This window comes from Eulemur rufifrons, chromosome 8, assembly GCF_041146395.1.
Source record: "Eulemur rufifrons isolate Redbay chromosome 8, OSU_ERuf_1, whole genome shotgun sequence".
Classification (NCBI taxonomy): Eukaryota; Metazoa; Chordata; class Mammalia; order Primates; family Lemuridae; genus Eulemur; species Eulemur rufifrons.
The window spans coordinates 71,737,153-71,758,987 of record NC_090990.1 but is presented as its reverse complement, the minus strand read 5'-3'; the positions used below and the strand labels follow the sequence as shown (position 1 = coordinate 71,758,987).

The 21,835-nt window shown below is 33.3% G+C and overlaps 1 protein-coding gene across 3 annotated transcripts in view; it reads left to right on the top strand.

Annotated features, from left to right (window-relative positions):
• Positions 1 to 21,835, top strand: part of ZNF644 (zinc finger protein 644) — a 100,664-nt gene that overhangs the window by 67,379 nt on the left and 11,450 nt on the right. Inside the window, exons 3-4 of one of the 3 annotated variants that reach the window (XM_069478198.1) lie at positions 9,584 to 12,621; positions 12,794 to 13,399. The exons of the other annotated variants lie outside the window; for them this stretch is intronic. Of the exons in view, the coding sequence (XP_069334299.1) occupies positions 9,584 to 12,621; positions 12,794 to 13,399 (3,644 nt within the window). The remainder of the gene's footprint in view (positions 1 to 9,583; positions 12,622 to 12,793; positions 13,400 to 21,835) is intronic. 3 annotated transcript variants of the gene reach the window in all.

Here is a 21,835-nt window from a genome sequence, read left to right as displayed (position 1 = left end):
ATGATCTTTTTAAAGAACCAACTCTTTTTTTAATTGGGAGAGAGAGTCAGGAGGTGTCTTGTTTTTTGGTTTTGGTTTTGAAACAGGGTCTCACTATGTTGCCCAGGCTGGACTAGAACTCCTGGGCTCAAGTGATCCTCCTGCCTCAGCCTCCTGAGCAGCTGAGATTAAAAGGACCAACTTTTGATTTCACTGATTCTATTTTTATATTCTCTTATCTCTGTTCTAAAATTTATTATTTCCTTCCATCTGATGGTTTTAGGTTTAGTTTGATCTTCTTTTTATAATTATTAATCCTTGAGGTATAAAGTTAGGTTGCTAATTTGACATATTTTTTTAATGTAGGTATTTACATCTGTAAATTTTGCTCTGCATTTGCTGCATTCCATAAGTATATTGGTATTAATATTTTGTGTTTTCATTTTCATTTGTCTCAAGATTGGCCACCTTACTAAATCTCATTTACAGAGAAGGCAGACTGAAGCTGGGATAAATTTATACAGGCATACCCCATTTGTGCTTTACTTTGTTGTGCTTTGCAGATACTGTGGGGGTTTGTTGTTTGTTTGTTTGTTTTTTTTTCCCAAATTAAAGTATTGCAAGTATAACATACAGGTCAGTTTTAGAGAAAGAGTACATATAGAAGTTGAGGAACTGGAAATTGTTACTCAGACCTGCATACTACTTGAGAAATCTTCCATACTTTCAGGGGTTATACGTAGCCTAGTTTGAAGACCACTGTTTAGATCAACCTTAGTAATTATGTGATTAAAATCCTCTATATTCTTATTTACTTTTTTAATCTGCTTGATTTGTTAACTTTTGGGAGAAGTGTTTTAAAGCCTTCCTCTGTGGCTGTCGCTTTGTCAGTTTCTCCTTGTAAGTTTTTGACTTATATATTTTATATCTATTTATTGTGTGCAAAGAGATTGATGAATATTGTATCTTCATGGTGGATTGTTTGTTAATATATAATATTCTCCATTGGCAGGGCTAGTACTTAATATCCTCAGATTCTATAAACCTAGTGTGTTTTAAATAAAGAAGCACAATCTGCTTTTGGGAGGAGGCTGACAAAGCGCTTTGAAATTAAAAATTACTGACAATAACAACAGCAAAGCAATATTAGCCCTATTTTTTTGAATCAATAAATGAATAACAGAAAGGATTCAGGAACTGTGTTTGGTGGCATAAGCAAACATTTTCTGTAGCTGCATACTGAGAATCTTATTGATAAAAAACACAAAAAGTTAGCTGCAGACTGAAAAACAATTACATATATTCATCACTGGCTATCTATGGGGCATTGGTTCCAGGACCCCCTTGGATACCAAATTCCAGGATGTTTAAGACCCTTATATAAAATAAAGTTCTATTTGTATATAATCTACACACATCCTCCTGTATACTTTAAATCATCTCTAGATTACTTCTAATACCTAATATGATGTAAATGCCATGTAAGCAGTTGTTATACTGTATTTTTAAAATTTGTATTATCTCTTATTGTAATTTCATTTATTTATTGATTGATTGATCCACAGTTGGTTGAATCTATGGGTACAGAACCCATGGATACAGGAAACCAACTATTGTTTCTTTCTTTTAAGACAATAGTGTAGAAAGAAGCGTACTAACACATTTTGTTTCAAGGAAAGCAAATGTCTTGTATTTGAATTTTTACCATCTTAAATTAAAATAATTGTGGAATACTAATATTTTTCTTAGAAGATATGTGGATTTTTTTTCTGATTTCAGAAAAATACACAAATTTAGTATATGATAATAAGAGAGTTCACATTTAATAAAAATATTATTTTATAGAAAGTAAAACTTCCAGTTTTTTTAGTTCTCAAAGAGAATGTCACACTTTACCATCTGAATATATATAAATTTGAATTTATGTAATAGGGTTTGAATATATATAATGCAGATGAAAGGTTAAGTACTCATAGATTATTACAGAGTTTCAGAAATTTTTTTTACAATATGAACCCTGCCCTTCAATAAAATTAAATTGTAAATCAATGAAATAATTCATTCTTTGGTTGCCATAATGTTCAAATTCTGCTTCCCAGTAGACTATAAATAATTTTGTATTTTCTAAATATGATTAACATGTGATCAAGCAAATGAATTCATGGAACTTTTATAATGACAGATTATTAAAATCTACAGAAGTTTAAGAAATTTACACATGGTTGAAATTTTGAATTTGAAAAAGTTAGCTAATTTGTTGGGGTATTAGAAGGAAACTAGCATACATTTGTTAGGTTCCAGGCGTCAGGATAGACATACCATTCTACTTGCTGTAAGTGTTCTGTTAGTCATCTTTTCCCAAAAATGAAATACAGTTGACCCTTGAACAACACGTTTGAATCCACGGGTCCGCTTATATGCAGATTTTTTCAATAAATACAGTATCATTGGATTCTGAATCCACAACCAAACCGAACCACACACAGATCAAAAATACAGTCTTTGGGGGAATCTGAAACCCACATGTAAAGGGGCCCAGCTTTGCTTATCCACAGGTTCTACCTACAGTGGGACTTGAGTATGTGGGGCTTGAGTATGTGTGAATTTTGGTGTCTGTGGAGGTCCTGGAACCAATCCCCCACAAATACTGAAGGATGATTGCAGTTTCATCTACACTGACAATCTATTAAGGAACCAATCTTCTCTTCAGCTGTTTTAAGGAATTCCTTTGAAACCATAACGTCTGCATTTGTAGTCATGCTACCAACTTTGATGTGCGTATTCTATTGTGCCTTGATCCTGTGAAATCTACCTGGTTGGGGTAGAAGTTTCAGCAGCAATACTTTGAACATTCTTTGCTTTTAAGTTCTTGAACAAATTCCTAGCTTTTCCTGAATAAACATTAAGCAAATAGACATCTAACTGGATGCTGATTCTGTACTCAAAATCCCTTCGTTTGTCATATTCCCTTAATCTCTTGCTGATTATTGTCAAATGTATAGGCATAGTAATTTTTTAATGGTGAGATTCTCTTTGCCCATTACAATTAATTCTGTTTTGAAACAATTCATTCCATTATGTGTATATATATTTATCACGCCACTTTGAGTATCATTATCTCTATTTTGATTTATGTAATTAGATGGTCCCCAACTTACAATGGTTCAACTTTACAATGGTATGAAAGCAATATGCTTTCAGTAGAAACTATACTTCAAATTTTGATCTTTTATATTTTAAGGTTTTTATTTTATTATAATAAAATGGGCTTTGTGTTAGATGATTTTGCCAAACTGTAGGCTAATGTAAGTGTTCTAAGCATATTTAAGGTAGGCTAGGCTAAGCAATGATGTTCAGTAGGTTAAGTGTATTAAATATATATTTTCAATTTACTGTGGGTTTGGTGGGATATAAGTCAAGGAGCATCTGTGTGTACTTTGTATTCCTAGGACTTTTAACACTCTCACTTCTTTTGTACTTATTAGACATGATGGGTTAGTATTTATAAAATGCCTCAAAACTGAACACAAACAGCAGACCCATCATAGACTAAAGAATACCAAAAGACCCAAAGCAAAATGATAACTCATGGCATTTAATTCTGTTGGTGGAGGCCAAAGTTGGCATACTAACTCCGAAGTGTGGAATTGACACACTTTAGCTATGTTGGTTCCTTTGAAAGTTTTTAAAGTTAAAGGTTTGAATAGGTATGTTTAACAGTGGACTGACTCATGTTAATTATACAAGCGTGATCAAAATTTGATCAGTTTGAAGAAATATATAAAGTTATCATTCAATTTAAGCATTATTTGGTCTTGTTGGAGCCATGTACATATGTCATTTACCCTACCTATCAAAGCTGAGATCATAACTTATCTTGTTCTGACTATATGAAAGCATAAACAACACAACAAACAGTCATTCTGTACTTAATATGACTTAGCACTCTCCTTTGGTTACAACTATAATTTGTTGCTTTTTTCCAGTTGTAAACTTCTTCATTAGGAAATTAACCTTTGATTAGTGAATATCCATTTGGTTTTCTACTGCTGTTGATTCTCATTGTTACATAATGTTGCTAGGTTGTTAAAGTTATGCCTTCATAGCCTTCTTTCACCTAATCATCCTTGCAGTTACCTGCTTCCCTTTACCATATGGCAGTTTCTTGAGATATGTGACTATTTGTAACATCTTCCTCTTAAATAAAAATAGAGGATGGTACATGGCATCAGGAATAAAACTGTTCAACAAGTTCAACGTAATTTGTGGTAAATGGTAAAATCACATATAGCTCATGAGTTTGTCATGGCAGTGCCATTTGCTGCTAACAATAAAATGTTATGTGCCTAATGTATTTTGTTTTACTTTTCTGTTTGTAATGTATATATTTTCTAGATGTTGAAACCCAGTGACCTTTTTTTTTTTTTTTTTGGTATTGCCAATAGAAAAAACATCTCTGGCTATAATATAGAGTTTTCATCATACAAATAGCTCTGTGGCCTCAGTATGTTAGTCATTTAGTGCCATATTTTCATTGTTCAAGAGTCAACATATTACGTGTTAACTAAAGGATTATTTCAGGTAATTGTGACTTTAGAGACTATTTTAAGGTTCAGCAGTGTAATTCTTAAGCTTTTAGCTCATTATTTCAAATAATGTTAAATGTTAATGTAATAACTAAATATTAAACATTTATAGTATATATCAGAAGGGACCTTAGAAATCATCTTAACCAATCTCCAACCCCATATTTCCTTCTATAATGTTCCTGACAAGTAGTGTAGCCTGCTGAACCATTCCAGTTCACTGTTGCATAAGACAACCCTTTGCAATGTTGAATGGTTCCTGTTTCTGGTTTTTTTTAACCTTTAGATGAAATCCACATCTTTATGATTTGAGCACATTGATTGTGTTGTGCCTTCTATATGCCAAACCTTCAAACACTTGAAAATTGTTAATTATATGAGCTAATTGTTAGGTTAAACATACCAAGTTGTTTCTTCGTTTCATTATATGGGTTTGTTTTCAGAGTAGCCTCATGCTGCATACCTTTATAAAAGTTCTGGGTTTTTTTTACTGTTTCTTCTCAATGTGACGTCCAGAATAGGATACTACCTGGGTGATATGATTATATAATAGTGTACTGTGTATTCTCTTGAATTTTGTACTGGGTGAGATTTAGGTATATATGTTTGTACATTGTGTATAGTATATATGGGCTTAAATACTATAGTAATTTTAGTTGTGATATTTCAGTTAACTAAGATTTGTTTTGTAATTGGAATGGCAGTCATGGGTAGTTTTCCCTTCTTGACTCAATCTCATATATTACTAACAGAAGTTGTCATGTGTGCTCAAGGATAATTTAAATGAACATAGGGTTTGCGAAAACCTGACAGATCCTAACTATAACTCAGATAGTGGGCAACATTATAATTTATTTATAGCTGTGTAATACAGTTATTAATGAACTCATGTAGAATGAGGACAGATCATACTATATTTTTGTGTGAAATTATACTACATGACAAAGGTTGGCATTATGTAATAAGTACCCACAAAATGTTAACCTACTTGCAATAAATACAATTAATAATGTACATAAAAGAATGAAATTAAGCTAATTTTCTATCAAAAAAGAATTATTCATGAACAGAAAGTGGACAGCATAGATTTGATGACAGGAAGGTTGTATCTAATCTGAATTACTGAGTGACCTAGGAAGCTTGCTCAGAGGGATTACAGAATAATTATGTTAATATGCAATTATCACCTCATTTCTTCTGTAGTAACCTCAAGATGTAGTGTAGTGAGGGTGTTATAGCAAGTGCTGATAGTTTGCAAAAATACTGATGTTTGAGATTTCTGAGACAATAAGTCTAGCTTGAGGCACATAAGTGATGATCTGTCATCTTGAAGACAGATCTGACCTTTGTACTTTTTTTTAATGCTCGCAGTATATAACTAGAGGCAGTTATAGCTGTGGAACTCATTATGATTTTCTAGAAACTGAAATATGTTTTATGTAGATTTAAAATTCCATTTGCAGCTTTTTAAAAAAGTGTGTGAATTTTTTCAAGAACATTTTAAAATTCAATTAAAAAAAATTCTATGGTTATATGATTATATGGGGGAGTTCTTAGTAATGGTGTCTAAACATTGTTTTAAAAGATCTTAATTGATATAGCAAATTCATATAATTCATTAAATTAAAATTTAGGTAGCCGAAAAACATAACATCAGTTTATTTATTTTAATTTATTAGCTTCCATTGTTAAAACTTAATGAATGATGCCTACCTTCAAATATGTCCCTATGTCCCTGCTTTGTTATAGTAACATAAACTGGTATTGATGACTCTGTTATAGATATTTGACTATATAAAGGTAGTTGAAAAAGTATTCAAGACAGTGTAAAATTAGCTTCCAGGTCAAATGCTTTCTTGTCTGGATGCCACATAACCCAACATGAATGTAGGGAGATAATTTTTGATGTTTTTAAAATTCTAGGTCCATCATTCAGTGCAACAGATGTTGATGATCCATTGTTTTGCATTGCATCTCTATGCAACAGCTATGAGTCTTGAATACTGTTGCTAAGAAAAAGTGTATTTGGAACATTTTATAATTAGAATATATTCTGAAAATTAAACCTGGAATTACTGAGTGACCTAGGAAGCTTGTTTACTGAGTCAATTTCTTGTAGCACATTTTCTAACTGATAAAGTAGATTTTTAATATTAATGTGCTAAGAAAGTCTGTCTACTTGTCTGAAAAAGAATGACTTCTTTTATTTTTGAGTGGAGATAATTATTTGGGAGGGCAAGTAAGCCATATTTTATAATGTATATGTAAAGGAAAACTTTGTTGGAGATCTCATTTTATATTTTAACAATATTTAATTTGATTTTTTTGCTAGATGTGTTTTGTAGATAAAATATCTGTTACACATATTTATTTTTTCTGTTTTTGAGCAAAGCAGTTTGATTTCTTCAGAATGTGAACTTACGAAAAGCTCTTATAAAGCCATTCTGGTAATGAGGATGCAGTCTCTAAGCCGACATGATATTCTCATAGTTTGTCACCCTGCTGTTCAGGGGGTACCAATGAAGTTGCTTTAAATGGGAAGCGTCTGTTCCATCTCTGAACCTCTAACACCAGAACAGATGGGTAGAACATAGAACATGGAAGGTTTTACCTCTGAGGTGGTAACAGTGAAGTCACTCATTAACACTGAATTTACCACTTCGTTAGCAACGTTGCTTCCTGTTGAGAAAAGCTAATATAGGCTTTCAAATTGACTGAGCATATATTTGTCTACCTCTGTGATTATAATAAGTGGGAACAAAAAGTAACTGTCTTTCAAGCTAGTTTTTTGTAAAAAAAATCTATCTTCATTTCAGATTTATGAGATTGTTGCTATTGAGGTATTTTACTTTGTCTACCTCGTTTAATGAAAATTATCAGGAATGGGCAATAATATAGCATTAAGGCTTGCTTTTCTTTTCATTGACATTTGCACACTCCTTCCTAACACATGTTTATGTGCTGCCCATTTTTAACTTCTGTGTATGTGATCTAGAGACTCCTGCTGGGTGATGCATTAGCACCATTTTGGAGTGATAGCATTGAATATGATCTTATTGGAAGTCTATTTTTATTACTCTGCAAGTTTGCCAATCTCAGAATTCTAAAACCTATGAGGGGTGGAAAAATGATTGTTGGTATAAATAACAATGCCCAAAAAAGTTATTTTTAATACTTACTTGTAATGTTTGTTGTATCAACACATTTTATGGAAAGAATAATTTTAGATTTATAAGTGCCTGTTCTAAGTTATGTAAAAAGAAAAAGTTATTAGAAATAATTTTTTATTCTTAAACTAGATTTAATGTTTTACAAAGCATGAAATTGATACCATAGTGGATAGTAGAAATACTGAATGTTTTAATTTCTAAATATTGGATTGTAGGGTCCTGTTGTCCTAAAATAATAGTAAAATAGTATTACTCATTATAGAAATTAAAAATACTATAAAAGTGTGGCGGCTTTATTCTTTATCTGAGAGTAGAATCTGGTCTGTCTTGTTTACTATTGTATTCTTAATACTAGAGCAGTGCCTGGCACATACTAATTGCTCAGTAAATATTTGGAGAATGAATAAACTGCACTTATTGTGTATAAAAGGAAAAGAAATATGGAAGTTTATGCCAATACTTCAAATAGCTTGTACCTGGGATTGCCAAATAGCAGGTTCTTTAAATTGTACATGAAGATTATTGGATATTTTGAGGACCTTGCTGAGTCAAGAAATCATAACCTGATGAATCTTGTATTTGAATGGGATATTCAAATTTTATAGGAAGAAAACTTTTTCTTCTTACACTGTAGGAACTTTTACTTTGATTTTACAATTGTGTTTTTATTCATTCAATACTTACTCAGTCCTTTATTTAACAAATATTGCCTGAGCCCCTATGCCAAGTGCTATGCTAGATTCTAGAGATATGACAATGACTAGGTTACAGTTCCTGCCCTTAAAAGAACTTAACATTCTTCAAGAAGACAGGCAATTCAGTACAAGGTGGCCATTTCTAAAAGCAGGCCAAGAACCGGGTGCAAAGGAACCCCTCACAGTCAGGGTAGTTATACAGCCATGATATGAATGTCTCCCAAACATTCACAAGTATCCTTTCCTTTTAAAAATATTGTACTGTTTGCACAGAATGATTAAATATATTATCAAAATGCCTAGAAAATTTTTATATGAAATGAATTAAAAACATGTTTGTACTGTTTCATTGTAAAATTATATTTGGCCATTGTGCTAGACTGTCAGATCATAAATGGGATAACTGCTTTTAGAGAATGCCTAGAATTTAAGGGAGCAGCATATGAAAATTTAACATGAAATTTCATTAATTTTAACTTTTCTAAAGTTAAAATTAAGATTAATTTGAATAAGGAATGAGTGAAACCCTATGAATAAAGCATTTTACAATTGCTGGAATGTTAGGAGAACATTAAACATCTTGACAGTAAAGCAGTCTTAAATTTAAAAAAAAAAACACTATTTCATATATAAGCCATTGATGTTTAATGAGTAAATATGCTCATTCAAATAAAGTTCTTTAATGAGTGGTGTTTTGTTACCTTCCTCCAGACGTGAAATGTTTTATTTCTCTGCTACATTTGATAATTTAAATTATTCTCTAACATAGAGTGACTGCCTCTAATAAACCTACTTAAGTGAAATAATTGTTTATATTAGCAGTCTATATGCGAGGTATAAAGTTTTTCAGTCTGTAGCATATTTGCGTTATTTATGTGTATGTGTGTGTGTACATGTTGCTTTCCCCTAGACATTTTGTATATATGATGAATTAGACTGTTGTTGCCTAGCATGAAGGACAACATTAATATTTGAGATGCTTTTAAAGTATTTTAATTTTCTTAAATGTTTCTTCATTCTTGGAAAATTACTAGGATGTCAGTAGAAACAGTAGAAAATTAAGCTAAGAAAATGTGTACTTTCAACTCTCCATATGTTCTAATAGTATTTTTTTCTTTCATGCAAATCTAAATTTTTTTTTTCCATTTTCTAGACTAAATGTGTTAAGTGGGCTTGCCAACAATATGGATGATGTGAAGATAAACACCGATATTACTGGTGCTAAAGAAGAACTCATAGATGACAACAGTTTTATCTCAGAGAAAGAGAGTGGAGTTCATAAACCAAAAGATTGTCAAACATCATTTCAGAAAAACAATACATTGACTCTGCCTGAAGAACTGTCAAAGGACAAATCTGAAAAAGCCTTAAGTGGAGGCCAGTCTACTCTATTTATACATGCCGGTGCTCCTACTGTTCCTAGTGAAAACTTTATCTTGCCTAAAGGAGCTGCTGTTAATGGACCAGTTTCACACTCCTCCTTAACTAAGACTTCCAATATGAATAAAGGCAGTGTTTCATTAACCACTGGACAGCCTGTGGATCAGCCAACAACAGAATCTTGTTCAGCTTTAAAGGTAGCGTCTGATCTGCAGCTGTCTACACCACAGAAAGCAAGTCAACACCAAGTTTTATTTTTGTTATCAGATCCAGCACATGCTAAGAATCCAACCCATTCCATTAAAAAACTACCTACCTCTGCTTCAGTTGGTTGTGACATTCAGAATTCAGTAGGGAGTAATATAAAGTCAGATAGCACTTTAATAAATCAAGTAGAGGTGGGTGAGCATAGTGAAGATTTATTAATAAAAGATGATTGCGTCAATACATTAACAGGAATTTCCTCAGGTACAGATGAATATAGGTCAGAAAATGATACAAACTGGGATCCTCAGAAAGAGTTCATTCAGTTTCTTATGACTAATGAGGAAACAGTAGATAAAGCTCCAGTTCACTCTAAAGTAGGTCTAGAAAAAAAGAGAAAGCGAAAAATGGATGTAAGCAAGATAACTCGTTATACTGAGGATTGCTTTAGTGATTCTAATTGTGTACCCAATAAATCAAAAATGCAAGAAGTAGACTTTCTGGAACAGAATGAAGAGCTACAAGCAATAGACTCACAGAAATATGCATTATCAAAAGTAAAGCCTGAGACAACTGATGAAGACTTGGAATCTGTGGATACTTTTCAACATCTAATTTATAACCCAGATAAATGTGGAGAAGACAGTTCACCTGTTCATACTAGCACTTTTCTTTCAAATTCCTTAAAAAAGAAATGTGAAGAGAGTGATTCTGAGTCACCTGCTACTTTCAGTAATGAAGAGCCATCATTCTACCCCTGTACAAAGTGCAATGTGAATTTTAGGGAGAAAAAGCATCTCCACAGGCATATGATGTATCATTTAGATGGGAATAGTCACTTTCGCCATCTTAATGTCCCAAGGCCATATGCTTGTAGAGAATGTGGACGGACATTTCGAGATCGAAATTCACTTCTAAAACATATGATTATTCACCAAGAAAGACGACAGAAGTTGATGGAGGAAATTCGTGAATTGAAAGAACTTCAGGATGAAGGAAGAAGTGCACGATTACAGTGTCCTCAGTGTGTGTTTGGTACCAATTGCCCTAAAACATTTGTGCAACATGCTAAAACCCATGAAAAAGATAAAAGGTACTACTGCTGTGAAGAGTGTAACTTCATGGCAGTGACAGAAAATGAATTAGAATGCCATCGAGGCATTGCCCATGGAGCAGTGGTAAAATGCCCTGTGGATAATTCTGATATAGCCCAGAGAAAAACACAAAAAAAGACCTTCATTAAAGACTCTGTTGTGGGATCATCAAAAAAATCAGCTACCTACATATGTAAGATGTGTCCTTTTACTACTTCAGCCAGAAGCATTTTAAAAAAGCACATGGAGTACTTGCATTCATCATCATGCGTTGATTCATTTGGTAGTCCTCTTGGACTTGATAAGAGAAAAAGTGACATCCTTGAAGAACCTATAGACATTGATAGCACTAAACCATTAAATAAACAGCAGTCAACCACATTTCCAAAGAACTCTGCTTTAAAACAAGATGTGAAGCGAACATTTGGATCAACTTCACAATCAAGTAATTTTTCAAAATTTCATAAGCGGCCACACAGAATACAAAAAGCTCGGAAAAGCATCACCCAGTCAGGTGTAAACATGTGCAATCAAAACAATTCTGCTCACAAGGCTGTTATTAAAAGCAGCATTGATCAAAAACCTAAGTATTTCCATCAAACAGCAAAAGAAAAATCTAATGCCAAGGCAAATAACAACTATTTATATAGACACAAATATGAAAACTACAGGATGATCAAAAAATCAGGTGAATCATACCCTCTTCATTTCAAAAAAGAAGAAGCTAGTTCATTAAATTCTTTACATCTCTTTTCATCATCAAGTAATTCTCACAACAACAGTTTTATTTCAGACCCTCATAAGCCTGACAACAAAAGTCCAGAAAGCTTCAAAGACCACAGGCGTGTAGCTGTAAAGAGAGTAGTTAGGGAATCTAAGAAGGAAAGATCTGTTGGAGGAGAAGACTTGGATGGCTATCCAGATTTTTTGCATAAAATGACAGTTGTTGTTTTGCAAAAACTTAATTCTGCTGAAAAGAAAGATAGTTATGAAACAGAAGATGAAAGTTCATGGGATAATGTTGAGCTAGGAGACTACACTACACAGGCCATAGAAGATGAATCCTATAATGATATTAATCAAGAACATGTAAACTTATTCCCTCTATTTAAAAGCAAGGTGGAAGGTCAAGATTCTGGAGAAAATGCTACCCTTAGCTATGATCAAAATGATGGCTTTTATTTTGAATATTATGAAGATACTGGCACTAACAACTTTTTGCATGAGATACATGATCCTCAGCATTTAGAAAATACAGAAACTTCATTGTCAAAGCATAGTTCTGTTTTTCATTGGACTGATTTGTCTCTTGAGAAGAAATCGTGTCCTTACTGCCCCGCAACATTTGAAACAGGTGTTGGGTTATCAAATCACGTCCGGGGACATCTTCACAGAGCAGGATTAAGTTATGAAGCTCGTCATGTTGTATCACCAGAACAAATAGCCACAAGTGACAAAATGCAACATTTCAAAAGAACTGGCACAGGGACTCCTGTTAAGCGAGTTAGAAAAGGTAAGTTCTCCTGTGGATAATTTGAGCTAATAGGTGTTTGTTCAAATTCAGAGGATTTGAAAGTTTAGTCTTTTTTAGAATCACATAATTTCATATTTCAGAATTAATTCATTTTAGGGTAGTCAATTTATTTAAAAAATTCTGATATTTACTCTTAAAAAATTTTTTTTAGCTATAGAGAAGTCTGAAACCACTTCTGAACACACTTGTCAGCTCTGTGGTGGTTGGTTTGATACTAAAATTGGATTATCAAATCATGTTAGAGGCCACCTGAAAAGACTTGGAAAGACCAAATGGGATGCTCACAAATCTCCTATCTGTGTTCTGAATGAGATGATGCAAAATGAAGAAAAATATGAAAAAATCTTAAAGGCATTGAACAGTCGTCGTATTATTCCCAGACCATTTGTAGCTCAGAAACTTGCATCAAGTGATGACTTTATATCTCAAAATGTTATACCTCTTGAAGCATACCGTAATGGCCTAAAGACTGAAGCTCTGTCAGTGTCTGCATCAGAGGAAGAAGGGCTGAATTTCTTAAATGAATATGATGAAACTAAACCAGAACTGCCCAGTGGAAAAAAGAATCAGTCTCTTACACTGATAGAACTTCTGAAAAATAAAAGGATGGGAGAAGAAAGGAATTCTGCCATTTCTCCTCAAAAGATCCATAATCAGACAGCAAGAAAGAGATTTGTTCAGAAATGTGTTCTTCCATTAAATGAAGACAGTCCGTTGATGTATCATCCACAAAAAATGGACTTCACTATGCACTCAGGTAAGAGGACATTTATGACTGTTTTATCATATATAATTTAAACAGTTCGTTTATGCCTCCTTTAATGGAATATTTGTGGACTTTCTCAGAATCTTCTTAGTTAAGCTGCTTTTTTTTACATAGCAGATTGGTTATTCTGTCATTTCTATATAACTCATCAGTTGATGCTCATCAGTACTGAGTTCTCTGTGCCTCATGTCTTGATCTGAATGTAAGGTGAGAACAAAAGCAAAAGAAAACCACAAGAAAACAAACAAAAAGGTGATGTGTAAAAATAAAATTTGCTTGGTTGGAGGATGGTTGTGGATGCGAAGTTGACGTTCAAAAGCTGAAAGAGCGTACCTCTGTCATATTTTTGCCAGTGCTCCAAAGTGATAACGTTTTCAAGATTTAGCTGTTGGTTTTTCTGCTGCTTAGGTAAAACAAAACAGTCTTTAAACTGAATGGATTGGTGTCTGTTGTATGTTGTGATTAACCCAAAGAAACTTCTTCCTCTCCAATTACTCAGTGTATTGTGGGATAGTTTGGTTTTGGAGAACAGTTGTGAGCATAAAACATATTTGTTTGGCGTTTTAGATTTTAAGATAGTGCTCTAATGGAACAGATTACTTAGTTTAGTGCTTGTGCACCAATAGCCTTTTCTTTACAAAGGAATATTTTGTATGTATTGGCAAATGATAGCCAAATTTTATTGGTATTGCTGTATTGCTGAGTCTGGTTTGTACTTTTAGATTTGAAGAATAATGTCTTTATTGATTTCTTTTGGTGGTTAAGAATGTTGAAGTTTTACTTAGGTGGTCTTGTAATTAGAGCCCTAAGTTGAGTGTGTCTGAGGTAATAATAGTTGGCTAATGGATTAATAATGAATAAAATTACTGTAAGGTAATGTTGTTTTTTTACTTTGGGTAGACACTGGGATATCCCAAATACTTGTAATGCAGTTTTGATATAAGGAAAGATTACCTTGTATTGTAAGTGATCTGAAAAACAATTTATCTTATATGGGCTTCTGGTTAATAGGGCTTTTTCTTTCATACAAAGAGTCTTCCAAAGTCAGTAGTGTTCATTATTTTTTCAGAAGGATAAAATGCAGGGAAGATGTGTTAGCTGTGCTGACTAAGATGTGGTGTACTTCAGAGATGGAAAGCATATTTGTGGCTATCACAATAATGTTTAAAAAAAACAGTTGTAACGTGTTGGGGGAGTGAGGGTTGAACTCCAAGAAGTTAGGAGTTTCTTATTGTTTCAACATGTTTTCTTTCCTGTGATGATTAAGATGTTAGCTTGTTGATCATTTATTTAGCACAAAGATTTTAGCAAAAAACTTCAAATCATTAACTTTCATTATTGATTGCGCATTCAGAGTAATGAACATAAAATGCCCTGAATAAAATGTTGTGTCTAACAGCTGTTCAGTGGTGTGTTTTACCACCTTTTCTCCCAGCCTTCATCAGAAAGCTAATTTAGTATTGAGACTTTTACGGTTTTGTGGGTAAAACACTTTAATTACCACTTTAAACTAGACTTTTTAATTCTTTTTATTGGTAATGTTGTAAGCTTTGAAACTCCTCAACAGAATTGTGCTGTTCAAATCACAGGATCGTATTTTAGTAGGTTTAAGAAATGATCTGCGTAACACAGAAATCTGCAAGAAAGTGATAATAGGTGTTAAATCCAGAGGAGCTCAAAGGTTTAAGTCACTCCCCTTCCACCTTTCCAAAGAGCATGGGTTGGCCTAAATACTAACTACAAGCTAATAACAGTTAATCCCCTCTTTATTTTAAGTTACGCTAATTCAATGAACGTTTTTTAAACCATCTTTATTGTGGTACTTTTCTACACACTTTAAGCTAAGAAAATTTCACTTTTTGAAGTGAGAACTGGATTATAGTTTTCTTTTGAATGATAGGTATGCCTGTGAAGCTTAGAACATGTGTGCATTGCAATACGACGTTTACAAGTGCTGTTAGCCTGTCCAACCACTTACGCGCTTATGCACGAAAGAAGAGTGCTGGACTTTTGACTGGTACAGGTATGTTTGAACAGATAACACAGCAAGTCTGTTTGATACAATACACTTTTTTCTCACCATACTGGTGCTAATTCAGATGATATCTTAGCTTTCTTTGGTAAGCTGCAGTTAAGTCTGAATACACATTAAATTTCAGCAACTTGTAAACTGTTAGATATAATTTTAAGCAAGTTTTCATTTGACTCTTATTGACTTGATTTGGGGAAAAAAATAACCCAATAGAGGTGTGGAACTTTTTAGTCTACATTAATCCTGTTGATTTTTAAATTTTACTAAATTTTTAAATTTATTTTTGTTAGTAGATTCCAGTAAGACACCTCTCTTTGGTAAAAAAATAAATAAATAAATAAATAAATTACAATTCTAGCCCAGCACAATTGCACATGCCTATAGTCCCAGCTACTTGGGAGGCTGAGGCAGGAGGATCACTTGAGCTTAGGAGTTTGAGGCTGCAGTGGACTACTATGATTGCACCTGTGAATAGCCACTGCTCTCCAGCCTGGGCAACATAGCATTAAAAAAGGTTGTAGTTACAGTTTAGAGAATGCTTTATTAGAAAAGGAAAGTATAGTGCAACTTCCAAAATGCAGACTTGATCAGAAAATTAAGCAAACGAATGAGTTTTCATTAGTCTATAGATCAAATCTTTGAAGGGGCAAGCCTTAATAATGGCTTGTATTGACAACTGAATAGATTTTTCCTTCAATGCCCCTAATCCATATTTAGGATTAGTAAGTTTAGCTATGCACATAAGTGTTAACGTGCACATTTCTGTGTTATTTTTGGTTGGTTAGCCCAACCTTGCAGATACCTCTTCATACTGCTCATCTGTGAAAATTTTATTAGTTTACTTATAAGTAGTATGCTTCTTATACCCTGCAAAATGCTTTGCTCTTTTCGTTTGTAGTCTTTTAAGCTACCCTGCTTCAGCAAATCCCATTTTTCTCACATCTTAAACTATACTCTCTTTCCTAAATAGGTCTACATAAATCCCTTTGCCTACAGTTCTCTTTTCAATCCTTTTATTTCCCTTGCTCTTTTAGGTTACTGCCTTCTGCTTTCTTCTAGTTGTTGTTTTCCCGGCTTTTTTGTTCTTCTTCATGTCCTATGACTTACATCCAATATGTTCTTGCTGCCAAAGAAACTACTTGTATTTGTACTGGTATCTTTCTTTCTTCTTCTTTATTCCTTGACTTGATATATGAATGACCAGGGATGACCTTAACCATTTATATTAAAAGGGGGGGAGTAGAGGGAGTCTTACTTTCCTGGATTAGGCCTCCTACTGTGAGGTTATAATTTTTGTATATCCCCACTTTTATCAGGCATGAAAAGTGATTGTGGACATTGGCGATGGAGAGCAATGAAAATAAGAGACTGTGGAAGTGGGAAGTCATCATTATTTATTACCATAGTCTCTAACATTTATTGAACGCCTACTGTGTCAGGCACTGTGCTATACAATTTACTTGCATAACATTTAATCTTTGTAACAACCATACGAGCTATAGGTACTATAATTCTGTCCATTTTACAGGAAACTAGGGCTTAGAGAATTTAATTTACCTAAACTTACACAGTTAATAAATAGCAACATTAAAATTTAAATCAAGACTATCTTACCCTACATCTTTGGGGTTTGTTTTTTTTATTTTTTTAAGATCTTTGTTTTTAATCACTACTCTAGGCCCTTTTCTTGGATTTCTTGTTTTAAAATGAAAGCAATTGAAAGTTTTAAAATAAAGTTGGGTTTAAGATGGGGAGTATTCTGGAGAAGATTGAGTAAATAAGAGTCTAATTAGAAAAAACAGGAACCCAAGAAATGGTTAGGCCTATGTTAGCCTAGGGAGGACTTCAGAAAATGTTCCATTCTGACTGTTGAAGCAGATTATCAAATATCCAATGAGACAAGATCTCCCTAGCCCAGATTTTGTTAGTCCATTTAAAATAATTCTTTTACTTCATCTGAAAGCCCTTCAAAACGTAGGATTAATTGCTTATAAATAATTGGTAGTAAGCCTGCATTGACCAAGGGTGTATTCTGAGGAACATTATCTTAAAAACCTCATTTTCATAGAGAAAAGTAATGTGGGATAAATGGTGGCATATTCAGGCCATGAAGAAAAAAAGTATATTGTTTTTAAAATATCATTAATTCAATACTAAGCAAAATGTCAGAAGTACTAGGAAACATAAGGTGTGTGTTTGGCAGTCCTAGGCAAAGAGAAGGGAAATGAAAAGCTGCAGAAGGTCTAGGGTGGTGTTTTCCACACCCAGTACACACTTTTGAGAAACTTGAAAAACGTATGCTTCCTTTCCTTGGAAATTCTGAAACATTTTTCCCTGATTTTTAAAATCTTCTTGAGCAGTAGAGCTATACAGAAGATGTTTTTGCTGCTTATTCATGCCAACTAAGAAGTTTTTATTCAGCTTTTTGAATGATTTTTGTCTTCCTAATAGAGAATTCTATATTATTTTTATAAACTCCATATACCTGTTCTCTTCCCCCATATCAGTATCATTGTTATAAAGTAGTCCTAATAACCTAATACCCTAGAAGGCTCCCCTGTCTTACAAGGGATTCATAAATTCATGTGAATAACCAAGCATCACTTTTTGAGAATATGTAGATGCTCTTTTTGATGAATAAAATACAAATTCATTTTTATAAAACCTTATCTTAATATGAATATATCACAAACTGGGACAATGTAAAGGGCAAATAGGTAGGAATAAAGTCTCCATAAGGATGTCTGATATCTTTGTTTCTAGTTCAAGGAGTTTTCATTCATGTGGATTTCAAGTTATGCGGTCCACTCTTAGAAGAAACAGCTTAGATGCCCCAAGCTAAATGGTAAAAGGCCTGTTTGATAACTGGTGATAGAATAAACTTTCAAGTCTTCTTAGAAGCCCCCAGCTCATGACCTCTTCTGTGGAAACTGGTGGCTTTTGGCAGGGAGGGAGCAAAAATACTCAGACTTATACCTCTCCAGCTAGCCTGAATAAACTGAAAAGACTACCGCTCTGCTTCCCCAAATATCTATTTACTGTTGACTCAAATACTTCTACCATGATATTTCTCAATCTTTTTTTTGGTCATTGACTTCTTTGAAAATTTTATGGAAGCTGTGGGTACCATCCCAGAAATATGCACTTACTCATTGTCAGATAAAACTTTTTCTATACATAGTCTTTGCATATCTCCTGAAGACTGTCATTCATGGGCCTTTCCTGGTGGAAACTTGAGAAAGGAGAGATGTCAAAATAAAAATGAAGTATTTAATAGAACACAGAACTAAGAATCAGGAGCCCTAAGAAATTCTTTTCTTTTTTTTTTAAGAGCAGAAGATGCTTAAGATACAAGAACTGTGTAACATCAAAACTATTAAATGATCTGTGAATACTTCTTCCCTAATAGTAGTAAAAGAAATTTATGGGGAAAGTAGGAAAGCTTTGGAATTGAAGACATGGAAGAGGTAGCCATAATTGAGACAGTTGAATTGTTGAAAAAGAATAAATTTCATAGATTAAAATTTTGTTCAGAACTGTCCCAGTTTATCTTCCATTGGATAGGTTCAAATAAATTGTTTAATAATTTTCATGTGTCTTCAGTTGTAGATAATTTGTGAAGCTATTTTACTTTTTTTCCCCATGGATCTTTGTCTAAAGAGACTAGTATCAAAGGATTTACTTTATATCCCATATTGTAAATTCAGGGCAGACTTGTTATTCAGGAATTTATTCCAGTTAGTGTAGACTGTACTGATAGTAGGCTAAGGTTTTGTTTTCTTTAGATTAATGTTTTACACATACTTACGGATTTTTTTTCTAGTGAATTTCCTGTACAGTCTAGTAAGAACATTATATAATTTTCATTAAAAATCAGAAATTTTATGATATAGTTCACATTAAATACTTTTGGACTTTTTATTTTAACTGTTGGCTTTTTTGTGCTTAATATTTTAACTAAATATGTTTTTTATGCTGGCAATATTAAGAGCACAGTATTATTAAGTTATTAATAGAGTGACTATATATACTGGTTTAGCTTTATTGTCTCAACCTGAATACTAGGGCTTCTTTTACTGTCACAGGTGTTCTGGATTGGATGATAAATTATATGGTCAACCCTGGTTGTTAAAATTTCTAAAACATTTAAAATTAAGGTAAAGTATATTCTACCAATCTAATCTGCAATTGAGAACAAAAAACTATCTTGAGGTCAAAGTAAGAGTGAATTTCAACAGGTGTTGAAAGAGGAAATAATTAAAGCTAGAGTAGAGAGAATGTTGTAAAAGGAAATATATCTGTAAGATGAATGCATGTTTGCATAATGCTTCTTTGTGGTACGTAGCATTCTGTCATCTCTTGAAAAGAAGAAAGAACAATGGTGACGTTCAGCTTTATTGGGATTCCCATTTTACATCTTGCCCCTGTATACAAACTCACATTACTACACAGATACAATCCCTTGTTCACTCATTCACTCACCTGAGTTAAGTGTGATACACTTTAATATTTGCTTTTTTATTTTATTCTTTTTTATTAAAAATTAATGCTGATATGACATAGTAAATTGATTTACTACCCACTACAAAGTCACTACCCATAGATTAAAAATACTGCCCTAGGTGCCTCTTTCTCTTAGGGTCTAGTGCTGACTAGAACCAACAGTAGTAATATCTTAGAAATCATAACACTTCTTGGCAGCAGGTGAATTTTCTTTACTCATTTTATTCAAGTTTTTATCTATAGCTCACATTTTTCTAATCAAATGCTGACCTTCAAGATATAAAGAAAATTGGAAACTTCTGATTACTTATTTTAAATGAATGCAAGAAAAATATTTTCATAAATGCAAATATATTTGGGAGTGGCTTCATTTCATTATCTTCAGAACACTTCCTTGGTAACATTTTGGAAGTAATATGCAATTGTTGCTATTCTACAACAACAAATGACTCATCCATCATAATTAAAGAATGACTTTTCCAGTGAGGAAAAAAATAGCTTAAAAAATTGATAGTAGTCAATACCACTAGTATAATATATTTGTCTTTTTTTAGTAAAATCAATGTTTTATTTTTTATGCCATCCACTTTTAAGTGTAAGAGTATATTACGTAAATAGGTTCTTCTGCCTGTTTTCAGCTTTAGTGATATAATTGGCTATAGAGGCCTGTAACAGCAACAGCAAGTGCTAATGAACACATAACACAGTGCCAGGTGCTGACTGGGTTTATAAGCCACTAGAAAAAGTCATTCTTATCTTGTGGAAAGTGCTATGGGAGCACTTTCTGCTGTGATAGAAAGAAAAAAATAATAATATTGTGAAAGCATCCCAGTGTACATTAAATAACTTAGTCTTTCATAAGTGTTTCTGCAGGGTTTTTTAAAAAAATATTATAATATTGCATGTTCAAGGAATTGCATGTTTTTATAGTGATTCATTCAGCCTGAAAGAGTACAAGTAGACAATTTTGATCTTATTATTAAGATTCAACTCTAAAAGAGCAAACCAGCTTCTACTTAAAGCAAATACCTTGATAAAAATTCTCCATACTGGGCTGTGTGGGGGATAATGTAATAAGTATGAGACATGTCCCCATCATCAGGGAATTTATGAAAGGTTTATTGGCAACACATATAAAACAATCTAAATTAGAGAACTACGCAAGATGGTGTATAATTAAATGGCATATTGCCTGTAAGTGCAGTAGGAGTTAAGTTGTTTACTTTAGTCTAGGCCTCCTTTTGAGGGGAACTGGGAATTAAGTGGGGCTCCTCTTTTCCTGCTGCCTTTTCTACTTGTCTCACTGTTAGCTGTCTCCTATAAAAGAGAAGAAACGAACAAAATAAAATAGGTCGTGCTGGTATGTTTCTTGTCATTATTTTTTAAAAGAGAGAGAAAGAGGAAACTACTAGTCACAGAAAAGTTTGACTTCTTGTACCAGGACTGTGCTCAACTCTGAACTAATAAAGACCCTGCACTCCAGCTGCATAAACATAATCATAACCCAGAGGGATAAGTACAAGTATACTATTACAGAAAACTTTGTAAGGTTTCAGCCAGACCTTGAACTTGAAGAATGAGTAGTTTTAGAAAGAGAAGATGAAGTAGAAAATTTCAGGCAGAGAGAAGAACATAGTGTGGACACAAAGGGATGAAATTTGGAGTTCAAGAAGTGTCAGGAAATTTGATTACAGGTGTTCGGGAAGATGGTGATGCCAGAAAGGTGGAGTTAATGCTTTTAATGCTTGGTGGAAAAAAATTTAGGAAGTCATTGAAGGATTTTTTTAAAATAAAGGAATGGCATGGTCAAACTTGTATTTTAAAAAGCTATTCATGAGACAATGAAAGCTGTGTTTCTGTATTTTCTTAGCTATAACTTATCTCTGTATCTG